This window comes from Mauremys reevesii, linkage group 8, assembly GCF_016161935.1.
Source record: "Mauremys reevesii isolate NIE-2019 linkage group 8, ASM1616193v1, whole genome shotgun sequence".
NCBI lineage: Eukaryota > Metazoa > Chordata > Testudines > Geoemydidae > Mauremys > Mauremys reevesii.
The window spans coordinates 34,526,197-34,539,988 of NC_052630.1; the positions used below are offsets into that span (position 1 = coordinate 34,526,197).

The 13,792-nt window shown below is 44.4% G+C and overlaps 1 protein-coding gene across 6 annotated transcripts in view; it reads left to right on the forward strand.

Moving 5' to 3' along the window:
• Positions 1-13,792, forward strand: part of UBE2D2 (ubiquitin conjugating enzyme E2 D2) — a 61,766-nt gene that overhangs the window by 15,523 nt on the left and 32,451 nt on the right. For all 6 annotated transcript variants that reach the window (XR_005583690.1, XM_039484747.1, XM_039484749.1 and 3 more), the window contains exons 2-5: positions 510-573; positions 8,524-8,555; positions 8,637-8,714; positions 9,103-9,208. Coding sequence is in view for 5 of the 6 variants with exons in the window: in XM_039484747.1 (XP_039340681.1) it covers positions 510-573; positions 8,524-8,555; positions 8,637-8,714; positions 9,103-9,208 (280 nt within the window). In the remaining variant the exon portion in view is untranslated. The remainder of the gene's footprint in view (positions 1-509; positions 574-8,523; positions 8,556-8,636; positions 8,715-9,102; positions 9,209-13,792) is intronic.

Below are 13,792 nucleotides of genomic sequence, written 5' to 3' on the forward strand. Positions count from 1 at the left end.
ATTTAATGTCACCTATCTTAATTTTGTGAACATTTAATAATGCCTTACTATAAAAGCACAAATAGCTAAATGGAAATAACTTGGGAATAGACTTTTCAGACCTGATTAGTTTCTCTGTTGTCTGAGATCCTATCCCTAATTTATTAATATGGTTGAGAACAGTCTAAAGGGAAGTAACTGAAGATGCAAGTGCAAGGAATTTAAGGCTAAGATGGAACATGGGGTTTTCTGGGTATGTTGGCTGAAAGCGAAGCTAGTTCAGCACTGCTTACAGGGGGCAAAAGATTGATGTCATAAGTGCAGGTTTTGATTAAACTTCAAAACTAACTTCACATAGTAAGAAATGATCCTCACCAGATAAATGAAGTTCCATTTGAGATTTAGGAATACACCACTGAGGGGAAAAGTGCCACTGAAGTACTACTGTCAGTCTTTTGTGAGAGAGGCAAAATGTGATTTGATTTTTGGATTAAGTGAATCATCAACTGTCCGTCCATTCTTTCTTTTAGGAGTTGAATGACCTGGCACGTGATCCCCCAGCGCAGTGTTCAGCAGGGCCTGTTGGAGATGACAGTAAGTACTGCCTGAGTAATAAGGCATCTAGCATTCACATTCATAGGCAATACTGGCACTGGCCTCCACTTTCTTATCTCTAAAATGGGAATACCTAACTCACAGGAGTCTCCAGCTTCAGGAAATACTTGTAAAGTCTTATCTGAATGGAAGATCCTAAATAAGTGCTAGATGTTACTCCATGTACACTTCCAGATGCTACCCCAACACCTTAATATTTTCCTCCTGGTAGTGGAGATCTTCCAGTCACTCTCAATTATTGCAGACACCTTAAACTCTCTTTACCTTCTGTTACATATTCATATTCTCTTGTATGAACAGTGGTACACATGGCTTGCTGCTACAACAGCAGGTAAAATGCTGGGGTGTAGCTGTCAGAGTTCCTGTCTAAACCAGCAAGATACCTAGGCTTAACATATCTTGTGATTCATTATCTGCCTTTATACAGAGGATGCCATCAGGACTACAGTGTATACAGGAGCAGGTTTGAAATAAGGTTGTCACATTAAATATAACCCTTACATAAAATAATATACCCTTTGCACAAGATACATAAAAACCCCTAAAGCATTAATAACAGAAATTAATTGTTGTAGTCTGATATAAACTGCACAATCCAATTATTTCTACTTTAGCCTTGAAGAGGGCTCCATATCATCCTCTCTGAGGAAGAATATGGGGGCACATTCTTACTATGCTTACACAATTTAGACACCGAAAGAATCTCCATCCTCAATCTCAGCATCAGTATGGTTGTATTAAGGGGAGATCTGGGTCATACTTGTGGGTCTTTGTTTTTAAAGTAGGGAAGAAAAATTGGGGATCCACCATATGTATCAAAACAGGGTGTTAACATCTAGGAGTCTGACTTCTTCTAGGGCAGTGGTTCTCAACTAGGGGTATGTGTACCCCTGGTGGGATGCAGAGGTCCTCCAAGGTCAACTCATCTAGTTATTTGCCTACTTTTACAACAGGCTACAGAAAAAGCACTAGCAGTCAGTACAAACTAAAATTTCATATAGACAATGACTTGTTTATACTGCTCTATATACTGAGGGTCTTCTGCGCCAAAAAAATTAAAATTCTGCACACTATTTTAAAATTCAGCAAATTTTATTGGTCGGTAAATAAATGTGGAGGCTCCAGCATGGCAGTGGGGAGCACAGGCCACTGACTGCACACAGGTAGATCACCCTGTGTGCTGGGGCACTGCCCTCCTCCCCCGCCAACATGGGCTCAACAGTAAAGTTGCACTCGACTCTGACACAGTGCAAGGACCAGGACTGTCCCAGAAACACCCCGAGGTCCTGCCCCTCTGTGCCAAGCACACTAGATATAGGCAGGCAGGCTCAGCCCAGCAGGATCCAAGTATGGAGGGGGTTAGTGAAGGGAGATCCAGGTGTGGGGTGATAGGGTTCTGTGTGGGGAGCTTGGTGATGGTGGGGATCTGGGTGTGAGGGAGATCTGGATGAACAGGGGCTTGCGGGGGGAGGGGTCTGAGTGCAGACACAAAGGGGCGCTGCGGGAGGGTCCAGGTGAAGGTGGTTGGGGCTCGTTGGGGGGTGGTGTCTGGGTGTGGAGGGCTCAGCTGGGGGGGTCCAGGCGCTGGCTTGCTCTGGGTGCTGGCTTGGTGGGGTTCAGTGGGGCGGGAGTCTGCGTGTGGGGAGCTAGTCATAGTGGTCCAGGTGCATGTGGGATGGGACTTGTTGGAGTGGGGGTTTAAGTGCAGAGTGAGGTCCAGATGCAGGAAGGTGGAGATTGGGGGCTCCAGATGCAGAGGATGAGGCTTGTTGCGGTGAGAGTTTGTCAGTGGTGGTTCTGGGTGCAGGGCGTGAGGCTTGGCGGCGCAATCTGGGTATGAGGTGGGTCCAGATGCACAGGGGTTGGGTGGATGGGGGAGCAGCTCCCCATATAGTGACTCCTCTCATCCCGCTCTGGCAGAGGAGCAATGGGGGCAGGACAGACTCCTGGACATATTCCTTTCCACACAAATGTACACATTCATAGGAAGGTAGGATATCGGACTAGTGGTGGTCTAGTCCAGTGTCCTGTCTTGAACTCTGACTAACATCAGATCTTGCAGAGGAAGCAAGAAACCCCAAAGTGAATATTTTATTAAATCTCCTGTGTAGGAGAAACTTCTTCCTAACCCCACAAAGTTTTTTGCCTGTCCTGCAGCATGAGGTCTTATATTCCTTATATAGCAGGGTTTTTCAACCTGAGGCACCAGAATGCATCAAAGGGTCTCAGAACCAGCTGGGCTCCCTACTCTGAGCATTGTGACCTGTTGCACGTAGTTGCAGCAGTGCTCGGGTTTGGCCAAGCTGCCTCTCTGGCTCTGCATCATTATGACAATCAGGCCAAGTTTGTGTGAGTGGTGCTCTGACCCCCTTTGCCAGGTCACAATGCCACTCACCAATCCAGGCCTGGCCAGCTCTTGTCAGGGGGTCTGGGCCAAACCTGAGTGGCGCTGTGATCTCAAAGGTTGTGATACCTGAAGCAGGGAGCTGAGCCCACCCAGACCCATTGGACAAGAGGAAGGAGAGGGCGGTTGGGAAATAGTGGCCCCCAATGTAACTCCTGCCCTGCAACCCAGGCCGTCTTCCATACTTTCTTCCTGCCCCCATCCCAAGTCCCTGAGGCGGTTCTCCCTCCTAGTTGGATGATTCTTTCTGTCGTACCACCCCTTTACCCTCTTCCCTCCATGGGCCTTATGTGGGGGCTGTATTTTTTGGGGAGCTATTGACTTGCCACCTCTTTGCCCCCAGTTCCTTCCTCAAACCCACAACTCCTTCCACACTATACCACAATCTCCCCACTTTACCTCCAGGTCCCCAAATCTCACCTGCCCCATAATGCCATTTGCCTCCTGCGGCTATGGGGGAGAGGCTGTTTTGGGGGTATCTCAGCTTGCCACTCCCAGTTGCCACTGTATGAGGTCCTCAGCTGTTCACATCTGGCCAGAGCATCTGGAATCTTAGCTCTGAGCACCCTGATGGACCCCTGTGTGGAGGGGGGTAGGGCAATCAGGTCTGGGGAAGCATGGGCAGGGGAGAAATCTCTGGGTTGTGACAAGCCATTAAGGTTTACCAATGTATTTTGAGCCCAAAGGTTGAGACTTGCTGACTTTTTAGCAGTCTTTTATCCTGGGTAATTCTAGACCAAGGGTTGGCAACCTTTCAGCAGTGAAGTGCCAAGTCTTCATTTATACACTCTAATTTAAGGCTTCACGTGCCAGTAATACATTTTAATGTTTTTTAGAAGGTCTCTCTATAGGTCTGTAATATATAACCAAACTACTGTTATATGTAAAGTAAACAAGGCTTTCAAAATGTTTCGGAAGCTTTATTTAAAATTAAATTAAAATGCAGATCTTATCAGTTTAGTGTGATCCTTGCCCTTGCTTTTCCTTGCTGAGTTTTTCAATGTCTGGCACGTATTTGGATACTTTCAGCTGCACACAGGCTTCTGAGTGATCACTTGTTAACTGGCTCCGAGAGGGACAGAGGACAGATTTCATGTGTGAAAATGCCTGTTCACACAGGTATGTGGATCCAAATGCTGAAAGCATTGCAAACGCAGTTTTCTCCAAACAGTTAAATTTCACTGGCAGGGATGTCCAGCAGGTCAGAATAGAGGCCCCATGATCTCTCTCAGTAGCTCAAGTGCACTCCGCAAATCCACAAACTTTGATGTCCACAATTCTGAGCTTTTTAACTGAATGAGTTGCATCTTGAAATTTTCAACACCCATCCACTGAAATATAGATAAATCCAAGTCACTTTCGTTGAACTTTTCAGGTTTAATTAGAAAAGAAAGCATTGGGCCAAATTGCTGGAAATCTTGAAATCGGCCAGAAAATTCTGATTCCAGTTCTTGCATGTATTTTCCAATCTCATCGACATTGACAGTGCAATGTGTCAATAGTTCTTTTAAAAGTTGGAAGTAGCGGAAGGTAGAAGTTTGAATATCCCTGGAAAAAACTGCTAGTTTCACAACAAATGCTTTCCAGGCTTCATAAAGATCCAGAACTGTTTTCCCTACACCCTGGAGACAGAGGTTGAGTTGGTTTAGGTGAGCAGTGATATCAGTTGACACATGGCTGTGTAAGCTCATGTTTCTATCATCCAGTTTGGGATAGCTTTGTTCTTTTTCCGACAAAAAGGCCTTGATTGCATCAAAACAGTTTACAAAGCGCACTAAAACCTTGCCACGACTTAGCCACCAAATGTTGCTTGAAGTGGGATGACGTTATAAGCACTGTCCATCTCCTCTAGCAGTGCTTGAAATTGTCTGTGAGTCAAAGCAGATCGAGCAACAAGGAAATTCACAATTCGCACCACTGTATTCATCACATTATTAAGCTCTGAATTAGAAATTTTAGCACACAGGTTTTCTCGATGGATGATACAGTGAAATTTGACTGTCGGATGGCCAATTTGATCGTCAAATAACTTTACAAATCCCTTCTGTTTTCCGACCATGGCAGGAGCACCATCTGTTGTCACACAAAATATTTTTCTGATGTCAACTCCTCGTTCTTCAAAATGGTTTACAAAACTTTCCACTATATCTTCCCCTTTTGTTGTGCCATGCAGGGGTTTTAGGCAACAAAGTTCCTCTTGGATTTCATCGGAAGCACAATATCTTGCGACAACTGCCAAACGTGGAACGTCGTTTATATCCACGCTCTCATCAACTGCAACACTAAACACTGCTGTGTCTTTTAGCGCAGTCGTCTGCTTTTCCTTAATGTTTTCTGCCATTTCACTTATGCGTCTCTCAACTGTTCTGGCAGAGATGGGCAGTCCTTACAATCATATCTAGAATGAATCTTTATATGGCAAATCATTGAACAAAATCTCCGAACTGCTGAGAAAAACTTTTTATATATTCCTCATCTGTAAATGGCTTTCTGTGTTTTGCAATGCACTGTGCAGTCTTGTAACTTCCTTCTATAGCTTGATTTTTACTTACACTTAAGTTTTTAAAAACACTGCTTTGCTTCTCATAGGCTGCTACTGCCTTTTTTGATTGATTCAGTCTTGTCTGCTTCGTCAAGGAAAGTTTCCTCAGGCTTCGTTTCAAAATGTCGTCGAACACTTGATGTGCGACAAACAACACTTTCATAACAGATAGCACAGTCCTTCTTTTCAATAAATCCAAATGAGTCTGTCCAAGCAGGCTGAAATGATTGGACATCTAGCTTCGCTTTCTTAGGAGCTACCATTTTGTCAAATATTCCCCTCAACTCTCAGTGGGGGAAAAAGTGGCAATAGAAGGCAGGCACAAGGTCAAACGTGATGTGGTCTGATATAAGCAATTTTAAGATGGGGGTGCTGAGCTGCACCCCCTCTTGCCTTGTGTGCAACCCTCACTGTCCCAGGCTGGGGACAGTGGGCCACAGCGGGGAGGCTGCAGAGCAGTGATCCAAGGCCAGGAGCAGAGCCCAGGGTGGCCTGCTGGGACTCCAGGCCGGAAAGCAGGTTGAGCAAGGCTAGAGATCCAGACCCCGGCTGGCAGGAGGTCAGTGGCTGGAACCCCAGATCGGCAGCGGAGGTGAGTGGAGGTGGCGGATGGTAGGGCTGAGCAGGGCTGGAGGCCTGGACCCTGTCTGGCAAGGGGCCTGCACAAGGTGAGTGGGGCTGCGGCCAGGGGGACCTTGGCTGGCAAGGGACCAGCAGCTGGAACCCCAGAGCAGCGACTGAGCAGCTCAGCCTGCCGCACTCTGGGGTTTCAGACGCTGGCTCCTGCCAGCTGGGGTCTCAGCCCCGTTCCAGCCTGGGGTTCCTTCCCCCCAGGCCAGCAGCGGGTGCTGAGTGGGGCTGCAGCAGGGGGCACCCCAGCTGGCAAGGGGCCAGCAGCGGGAACCCCAGAGTGGCAGCGGGCTGAGCGGCTCAGCCCGCCCCGCGTGCCATCAAAAATCAGCTCGCATGCCACCTTTGGCACGTGTGCTGTAGGTTGCCGACCCTTGCTTTAGACCAGGGGTTCTCAAACTGGGGGTCGGGACCCCTCAGGTGGTCACGAGCTTGTCAACCTCCATCCCAAACCCCGCTTTGCCTTCAGCATTTATAATGGTGTTAAATATATAAAGTGTTTTTAATGTATAAGGGGAGGTTGCACTCGGAGGCTTGCTGTGTAAAAGGGGTCACCAGTACAAAAGTCTGAGAACCCCTGCTCTAGACACTACATACTGTACAGCCAGTTTGTCAAGTGCATAACCGTAACTAACTATATACATTATTTGATCTACAGCCAACTTACAATTTCTCTGAAATATCAGTCTTTTGTATACTCATTGTACTCTTCATGTTTGTGGCCATTGTCTTAAAACTAAACATAAACTTAGATCTTGCAAATAGACCCAAGCAGGCAGACCCTTATGCCTGCATGGACTCCCATGGCTGCTGTGCAGGTAGTGTGTTCCCACATTCCTCCCTACACATCAAGAATTGGTCTAATTTCACAATTAGGGCCTTATTTGCTTCATATTAAAATATATATTTTGTTTCTCCTCTCCTAGTTTAAAGCAGACATTTATGAAAGTCAGAATTTTTCTAAAAATCCAAGTATGTCAAAGTAGGAATTAGAGAGGTAGTTCATATCACAATTACATCTGTCTAAATCTTGTATTCTAAGTTGTTACTTGTACTTATGCTGTGGTACTAGAATTAATACCTCAGTATCACTAGAACTGAAAAGCTAGCAAAAAGCACTAACTTTTAACTTTGTGCAGTTGATAACTTGTATAGTCAGTTTCACTCTTTGCCTGTATACTTGGTCAGGCTTTTTTCTTGCTCAAATGTTTCCTTAGATTTTTTTTTTTAAAGATTATAAACTCTTGTAGCTTACAAGAAGTTTTTAAAAACTAGTTTAAAAAAATCTGTCAACTGTCCCTATGTAGTTGAGTATTTATGCTACAGTACAAATCTACACTGCCACAATGTACTGTATGGTGTCTTATAGGATGGGAGTATGGATAGATGGTATGTGAATGGTTTGATTTAGGCTTCTAGGGATAGTGGTGTTGGTGTGGTCCTACATATTTCAGATCATGTAAGTGTGGAGTCTTGGGCCTTCATGTAGGAGTTTCCTGGCTTACTACACTCTACCCCGGGGTGGGCAAACTACGGCCCATGGGACACTTTAAGCCGGCTCTCGAGCTTCCACTGGGGAGCGGGGTCTGGCACTTGCCCTGCTCCAGCGCTCTGCTGCTTCAGCGAGGGAGCAGGATCTGGGGCCATCCCACGCCGCTCCCGGAAGTAGCGGCATGGCCCTGTTCCAGCTCCTATGTGTAGGTGCAGCCAGGGGGCTCCACTCTGCACGCTGTCCCCGCCGCAAGTGTTGCCTCCCCAGCTCCCATTTGCCGGGAACTGCGGGGAAGTGTGCAGAGCTGCCTGGCCACGGCTCCACGTAGGAGCCGGAGTGGGGACGTGCCTTAAGCAGCCCCTGGAAGCAGCGGCCAAGTGCTTCCTGAAGCCTGCACCCCTGAGCTTCTCCCCGTGCCCCAACTCCCCTACCCCAGCCATGTTCCCCTTCCAAACCCCTTGGTACCAGCCCTGAGCACCCTCCTGAACTCCAAACGCCTCATCCCCAACCCCACCCAGGACCTGCACCCCCAGCTGGAGTCCTCCCCCTACACTCTATTCTCGAGCCCCCTCCCGCATCCTGAACTCCTCATTTCTGACCCCTCCCTGGAACCTGCGCCCATACCCCCTTCTACACCCAAACCCCAATTTTGTGAGCATTCATGGCCCACCATACAACTTCTATTCCCAGATGTGGCCCTGGGGCCAAAAAGTTTGCCCACCCCTGCTCTACCCCTTCTTCAAAGGGTTGTTTTACATATGTATACAGTTTACTGACTAGTGCTTTGGTGATAACTGCAAATACTTTTGGACTTTTCAGATTGGAAATTATAGTAAGTAACTTATGTTTTCCTCTTTTCAGTGTTCCATTGGCAAGCTACAATAATGGGACCAGTAAGTATATGAATTTCACATCTCTGTGTAAAGAACCCTTGAAGTTGATTCTCTTCTAATAATGATTCTTTATGTTAACAGAATGACAGTCCCTATCAGGGTGGAGTATTTTTCCTGACAATTCACTTCCCAACAGATTACCCCTTCAAACCACCTAAGGTGAGTGAGTGGCTTGTATAAATCTACATAGTGTTGTGTTGTATAACCTACATCAGAGGTTGGCAACCTTTCAGAAGTGGTGTGCCAAGTCTTCATTTATTCACTCTGATTTAAGGTTTTGCGTGCCAGTAATACATTTTAATCTTTTTAGAAGGTCTCTTTCTATAAGTCTATAATATATAACTAAACTGTTGTATGTAAAGTAAAAAAGGTTTTAAAAACGTTTAAGAAGCTTCATTTAAAATTAAATTAAAATGCAGAGCCCCCTGGACCGGTGGCCAGGACCTGGGCAGTGTGAGTGCCACTGAAAATCAGCTTTTGTGCCGCAGGTTGCCTACCCCTGGCCTACCTCGATGAGCCTAAACTGAAATTTCCCCCTCTTCTGCAGGTTGCATTTACAACAAGAATCTATCATCCAAATATTAACAGTAATGGCAGCATTTGTCTTGATATTCTACGGTCACAGTGGTCTCCAGCACTAACTATTTCAAAAGGTAACTAAATGAGCATTGGAGGTAATCAATAATTTAACAAAAGAAAGATTTGGATTTATTAATGTGAAAAACTGTTGCCTGCCTATTACTGATTACTCAGTACAGTGGTCAAAACTTCTAGCTCAATGTCTAATTCCATGAGTGCTGCATATATTTTTCATCTAGAATCTTAAACACTGTCCCTATGGTCCAGTTATACCAATGTGTCCTTGCTTTATTCCAGTGACATAAGCAGAGGTAACTCCTATCTCATTACCCAGTCTTGCTGGTCTCTACCTTCGTTCAAATGCATTTGAACAACGAACTTTAGGAGTTTAAGAACATGGGGTAGGAAAGTGCCTGTAGTGATGAATTTTCATACCACACTCATGACTGTAGTAAAGCACTTTCCAGTAGTGTGCTTAGCAGTGTGACTATGCATCAGGCATGTGATTTTTCTCATCTTTTCTCCATGGGGAGATGCATGTGCATTGGAGAGTCTTGTTTTGGTAGGTTTTGTACTTGGAAGGGAATAATTCATGGTGTATAGGTGCTATTCTAGAATAATAATAACAAAACAAGCTGTTAAAATCAGACTAAGTCAATTTACACAAGTAAAACATCTTAAAGCAGACTTCCTTTATTCAGAGGAAAATAATCATAGGTATAAACTCATATCTTTTTGTGGGACTGAATGATAAAACCATGGAGGCATGGATTTGCTAAGATCACATTGTTCCAAAACAAATTGTCTTGCAATATCCTCAACTACTGCACTACATGCCCTGAAAAATCAACTTGGTATGTCCTGTTTTTATGACTAATTCTATGCCATTGTGTGGGATACATTTTACTTTTTCTCAAACTAGAGGATCATAATTTGGGAAGTATTGGACAAGCAATATATCCCATGTGTAGTGGGGCGGCTGCCCCACTCCTTGAGAGTGTAGGCTGCGGCAGGCCAGTGGGCCTGCATAGACCAATAGCCAATAAGAAAAGGGCTTACAGGGGGCCAGTCGGAGCCAAGATTGGAGACAGCCAATCAGGGCTCAGCTTGGCCCTATATAAAGGCTGCCCAGACCTGGGACAGACAGACTGCTCCCTTTCTTCGACAGGGGAAGGTCTGTCTCCAGAGCTGGGAGACTAGCACCATGGACAATGTAGGGCTGGCCAGGCTCGGGAAGCAGAAGGGAGCTCTAGCCTGTAGCCTGCCAGGCTGCAGGCCCTGAAGGGAAGGGCCTAGCGGGTGCAAGGGGCCGTAGGGGAGGCGGACCAGGGAAGTGGATAGACAAGGCGAGAGGAGGACAGAGAGGCTGCTGCCAGAGGGTCCCTGTGCCATTTATATATGCATTTATACTCTTTGCTCACTGTTCCTTTTAAAACCCGCCCTGTATAGAGAAAAATGTATTTGCTTTGGAGAAGACTGAGCTCCATGTGATAAAGTACACAAAGAAAACTAGATGGTGATCAAAGTTTCTGTAGGCAAAGGTCATAAGTAAGGAAACTGGTATCTTAATATGACAGTCAAAGGACTTAAGATCTAGTTTATTTTCTCTAATGATGCTGGATCTTCACTTCATAGCAGTGACAATTTCACTTTCAGCTTCATGAACGAATAGTCATCCCTGGTCTAGCTCTTTTGTTTCCAACTGCTTCGGCAAATGTACAGGTTCTTGAAGGCCATACTAAATATTAGAGAGTATCTGGATGTGAGCCAGCCTAACTGCCCCCATTAGGAGCTTTAGTGCACAAGAGAGGAGGTAGCAGGAGCTGCCTTCGTGGAAAACCACCAGCATTAGGTGAACATCTAATGTTTGTTAAGAATCACGAACATTTCAGAGTTACTAACCTCCGTTCCCAAGATTCTCGTAACTAAGGTTCTATTGTAATTGAAGTCTACACCCCTGCCCTCCTGTAGATGGCTTCTTCTCTGGAACATGGAATTTCTCTGGTCTCTTTTCCATCTCCTTACAATATTGCCAGTGAGATCCTTTCTTTGATAATTTCCAGTCCCCTTCGTCAGAGGATTCCTGATCAGTCTCATGAGTCTGTTTCTCCCTGCCCCAATCCATTGTTTAGTTATGTTCTCCTGGAGTCTGGACTTAAACTGGGGTTTGCTAAGTAGTAGCCTTTTTTTTTTGGTCCAAGAGGCCTTCCATGTGACTAGAGGTCATCAAGGTTTAGTGGCCCTCCCTTGTTAGCCCTGTCACTATCCCTTGGAAATTCAGCCTAGCATGGAAGTAACAATACAACAAAACATTCAGCCTCACAGTCAAAATGGAGTTGTTTGATAAAGAGCTCATCCTCCCAAACTGGAATTCATAAATTTACACAGATTCCCCAAATGGTCATACAAGGACAAACCACCAAATGCCTACTGAAAAGAAGGCAGTGGAAATATTAGCTCTGCCATGTCATCTCTGAATGCCAGCTCTCAATGTAGAGGCAGAATGGGGAATCAACTAAGTTCCCTGGAAGAAGTTTAGGGATCTTAGAGAAACTTTGTTCGTAGTACACAATACGTAGAGTTCATCAAAAATGTTGGAATTTCCATGGAACATCTTCTATTTCTTGAAGTTTGTTTTGTTCCAAATTGGAACAAAGTTAACATTTACCAAAGAAAGGAAATCTGTTTGGAAAAACTGATTCCTTAAAATAAGTTTTAAAACAGAATACAAAAATATTAAATATCTTAACTATATAATTACACAATTTGTTTGGCCTTTTATTCTCTCAACCTTTGTCAAAATTGACACTTCCACAATCTTCAGTTTTTTGACAGAACTGTTCCATCAGATTGTTTGGCTCTAACAATCGGCTGAAGCCATTAGTTTGACTAATTTGCATAGCTAAAGTCGAAGTATCTTAGTTCAACTTACCTGGCCGTCGTCACAGTGGCGAGTCAACTGCCGCGACGCCCCCATTGACTGCACTTCTCCTGCCGAGGTGGAGTACGGGCGTCGATTAGCAGATTGATTTTTATTGCGTCCAGATGAGACGCAATAAATCGATTTTCCCCGATACATCAAATGCTACTTGCTGATCCAGTGGGTAGTATAGATGTACCCTTGGAGATGTCTTGGCAACTTGCAGGGCAGTGGCTTGTCTTAATTTCTCTTCCCTGTTTGTATAGCTTTCTTTAATTTTTCATAAACTGAAATGGAGAAGCTTTCTGTAAGCTATTTTTGTAATATTTGGTCTAGTAACAATGGTAGCTGAAGACCCAGGCTGAGTGTTCTTTAAATTGCATGTTGCATCTACAATATGTAGACTTCAATTACAATAGAACCTTAGTTACGAGAATCTTGGGAATGGAGGTTAGTAACTCTGAAATGTTCGTGATTCTTAACAAACATTATGGTTCTTTCAAAAGTTTGACTTAATACAGCTCTTAAACTTTACTATGCAGAAGAAAAATGCTGCTCTTAACCATCTTAATTTTAGTGAAACAAGCATGGAAAGTTTCCTTGTCAAATATATTTTTTTTAAACTTTCCCTTTACACAGTTTACATTTAACACAGTGCTGTATTGCATTTGCCTTTTTGTCTCTGCTGATGCCTGATCGCATACTTCTGGTTTTGTGTGTGTGTGGTTGACCTGTCAGTTCGTAACTGTGAGGTTCTACTGTATAAGTGAACCCCTATGGTGAAAGGAATTGATAATAAGAAATGATATAAGGGAAGGATGAATGAAGACCTCTTATTTTGGACAAATTTAATGCAACTTATTCTTTCCATACTTCTGGATTGTGGCTTTTGCTTGCATGTGGTATGTGCAATGACTTCACTTGCAAAATTACATATAGATTACATTCTTTTAATGTATGGGTTTTTTATTAAGGCAAATGTCAGTGAAGGTTGCCCATGCGATCTTAATTCAGTCCCCTTGTGCGTATGTATTATGCTAGTCTTTAACTACCATGATCACATACTGTCCCACAGGACCCTTGCCTAATGCAGTGCACAGTGTGGACTATGCCCACTGAATGGGTAGCTATTCAATATTTCTCTTTAACCTCATTCAGTGTGGCTCTGCACATTACTTCACACCATTTAAAACCTGCACCGAATACTAAGTTCTGCGTCTTAGTATCTTAATGAATTATCTTCACACAACCCATGTGAAGTGAGACAGCCTCATTTTATAACATGGGGAACTGAGGCATGAAGATGAAAGCCAAAATTATTAATGCCCACTAGTTTTGGGTGCTCCATTTGAGAAACCTAGGATTTTCAGAATACGTGACATTTCATGGTTTTACTAATAGTTGAAAGCCTGTGCTGTCTCACAGGTATAATTTGTAAAATTAAAATGTCTGAGAATTTAAAAATTGGATGGTAACAGATCGTGAATCCCACTGATTGAACCTGGTGATATTCTAAACAAAGCTTTCAGCCATGCTTGTAGCTCAGTGGTTCTCAAAGTTTTGTACTGGGGACCCCTTTCACGTAGCAAGCCACTGTGTGAGACATCCCCCGCCCCCAATAAATTAAAAACACTTTTTGTTATATATTTAGAACTGTTATAAATGTTGGAAGCAAAGTTGGGCTTGGAGTGGAGGCTGACAGCTTGCAACTCTCATGTAATAACCTCATGACCCCCCC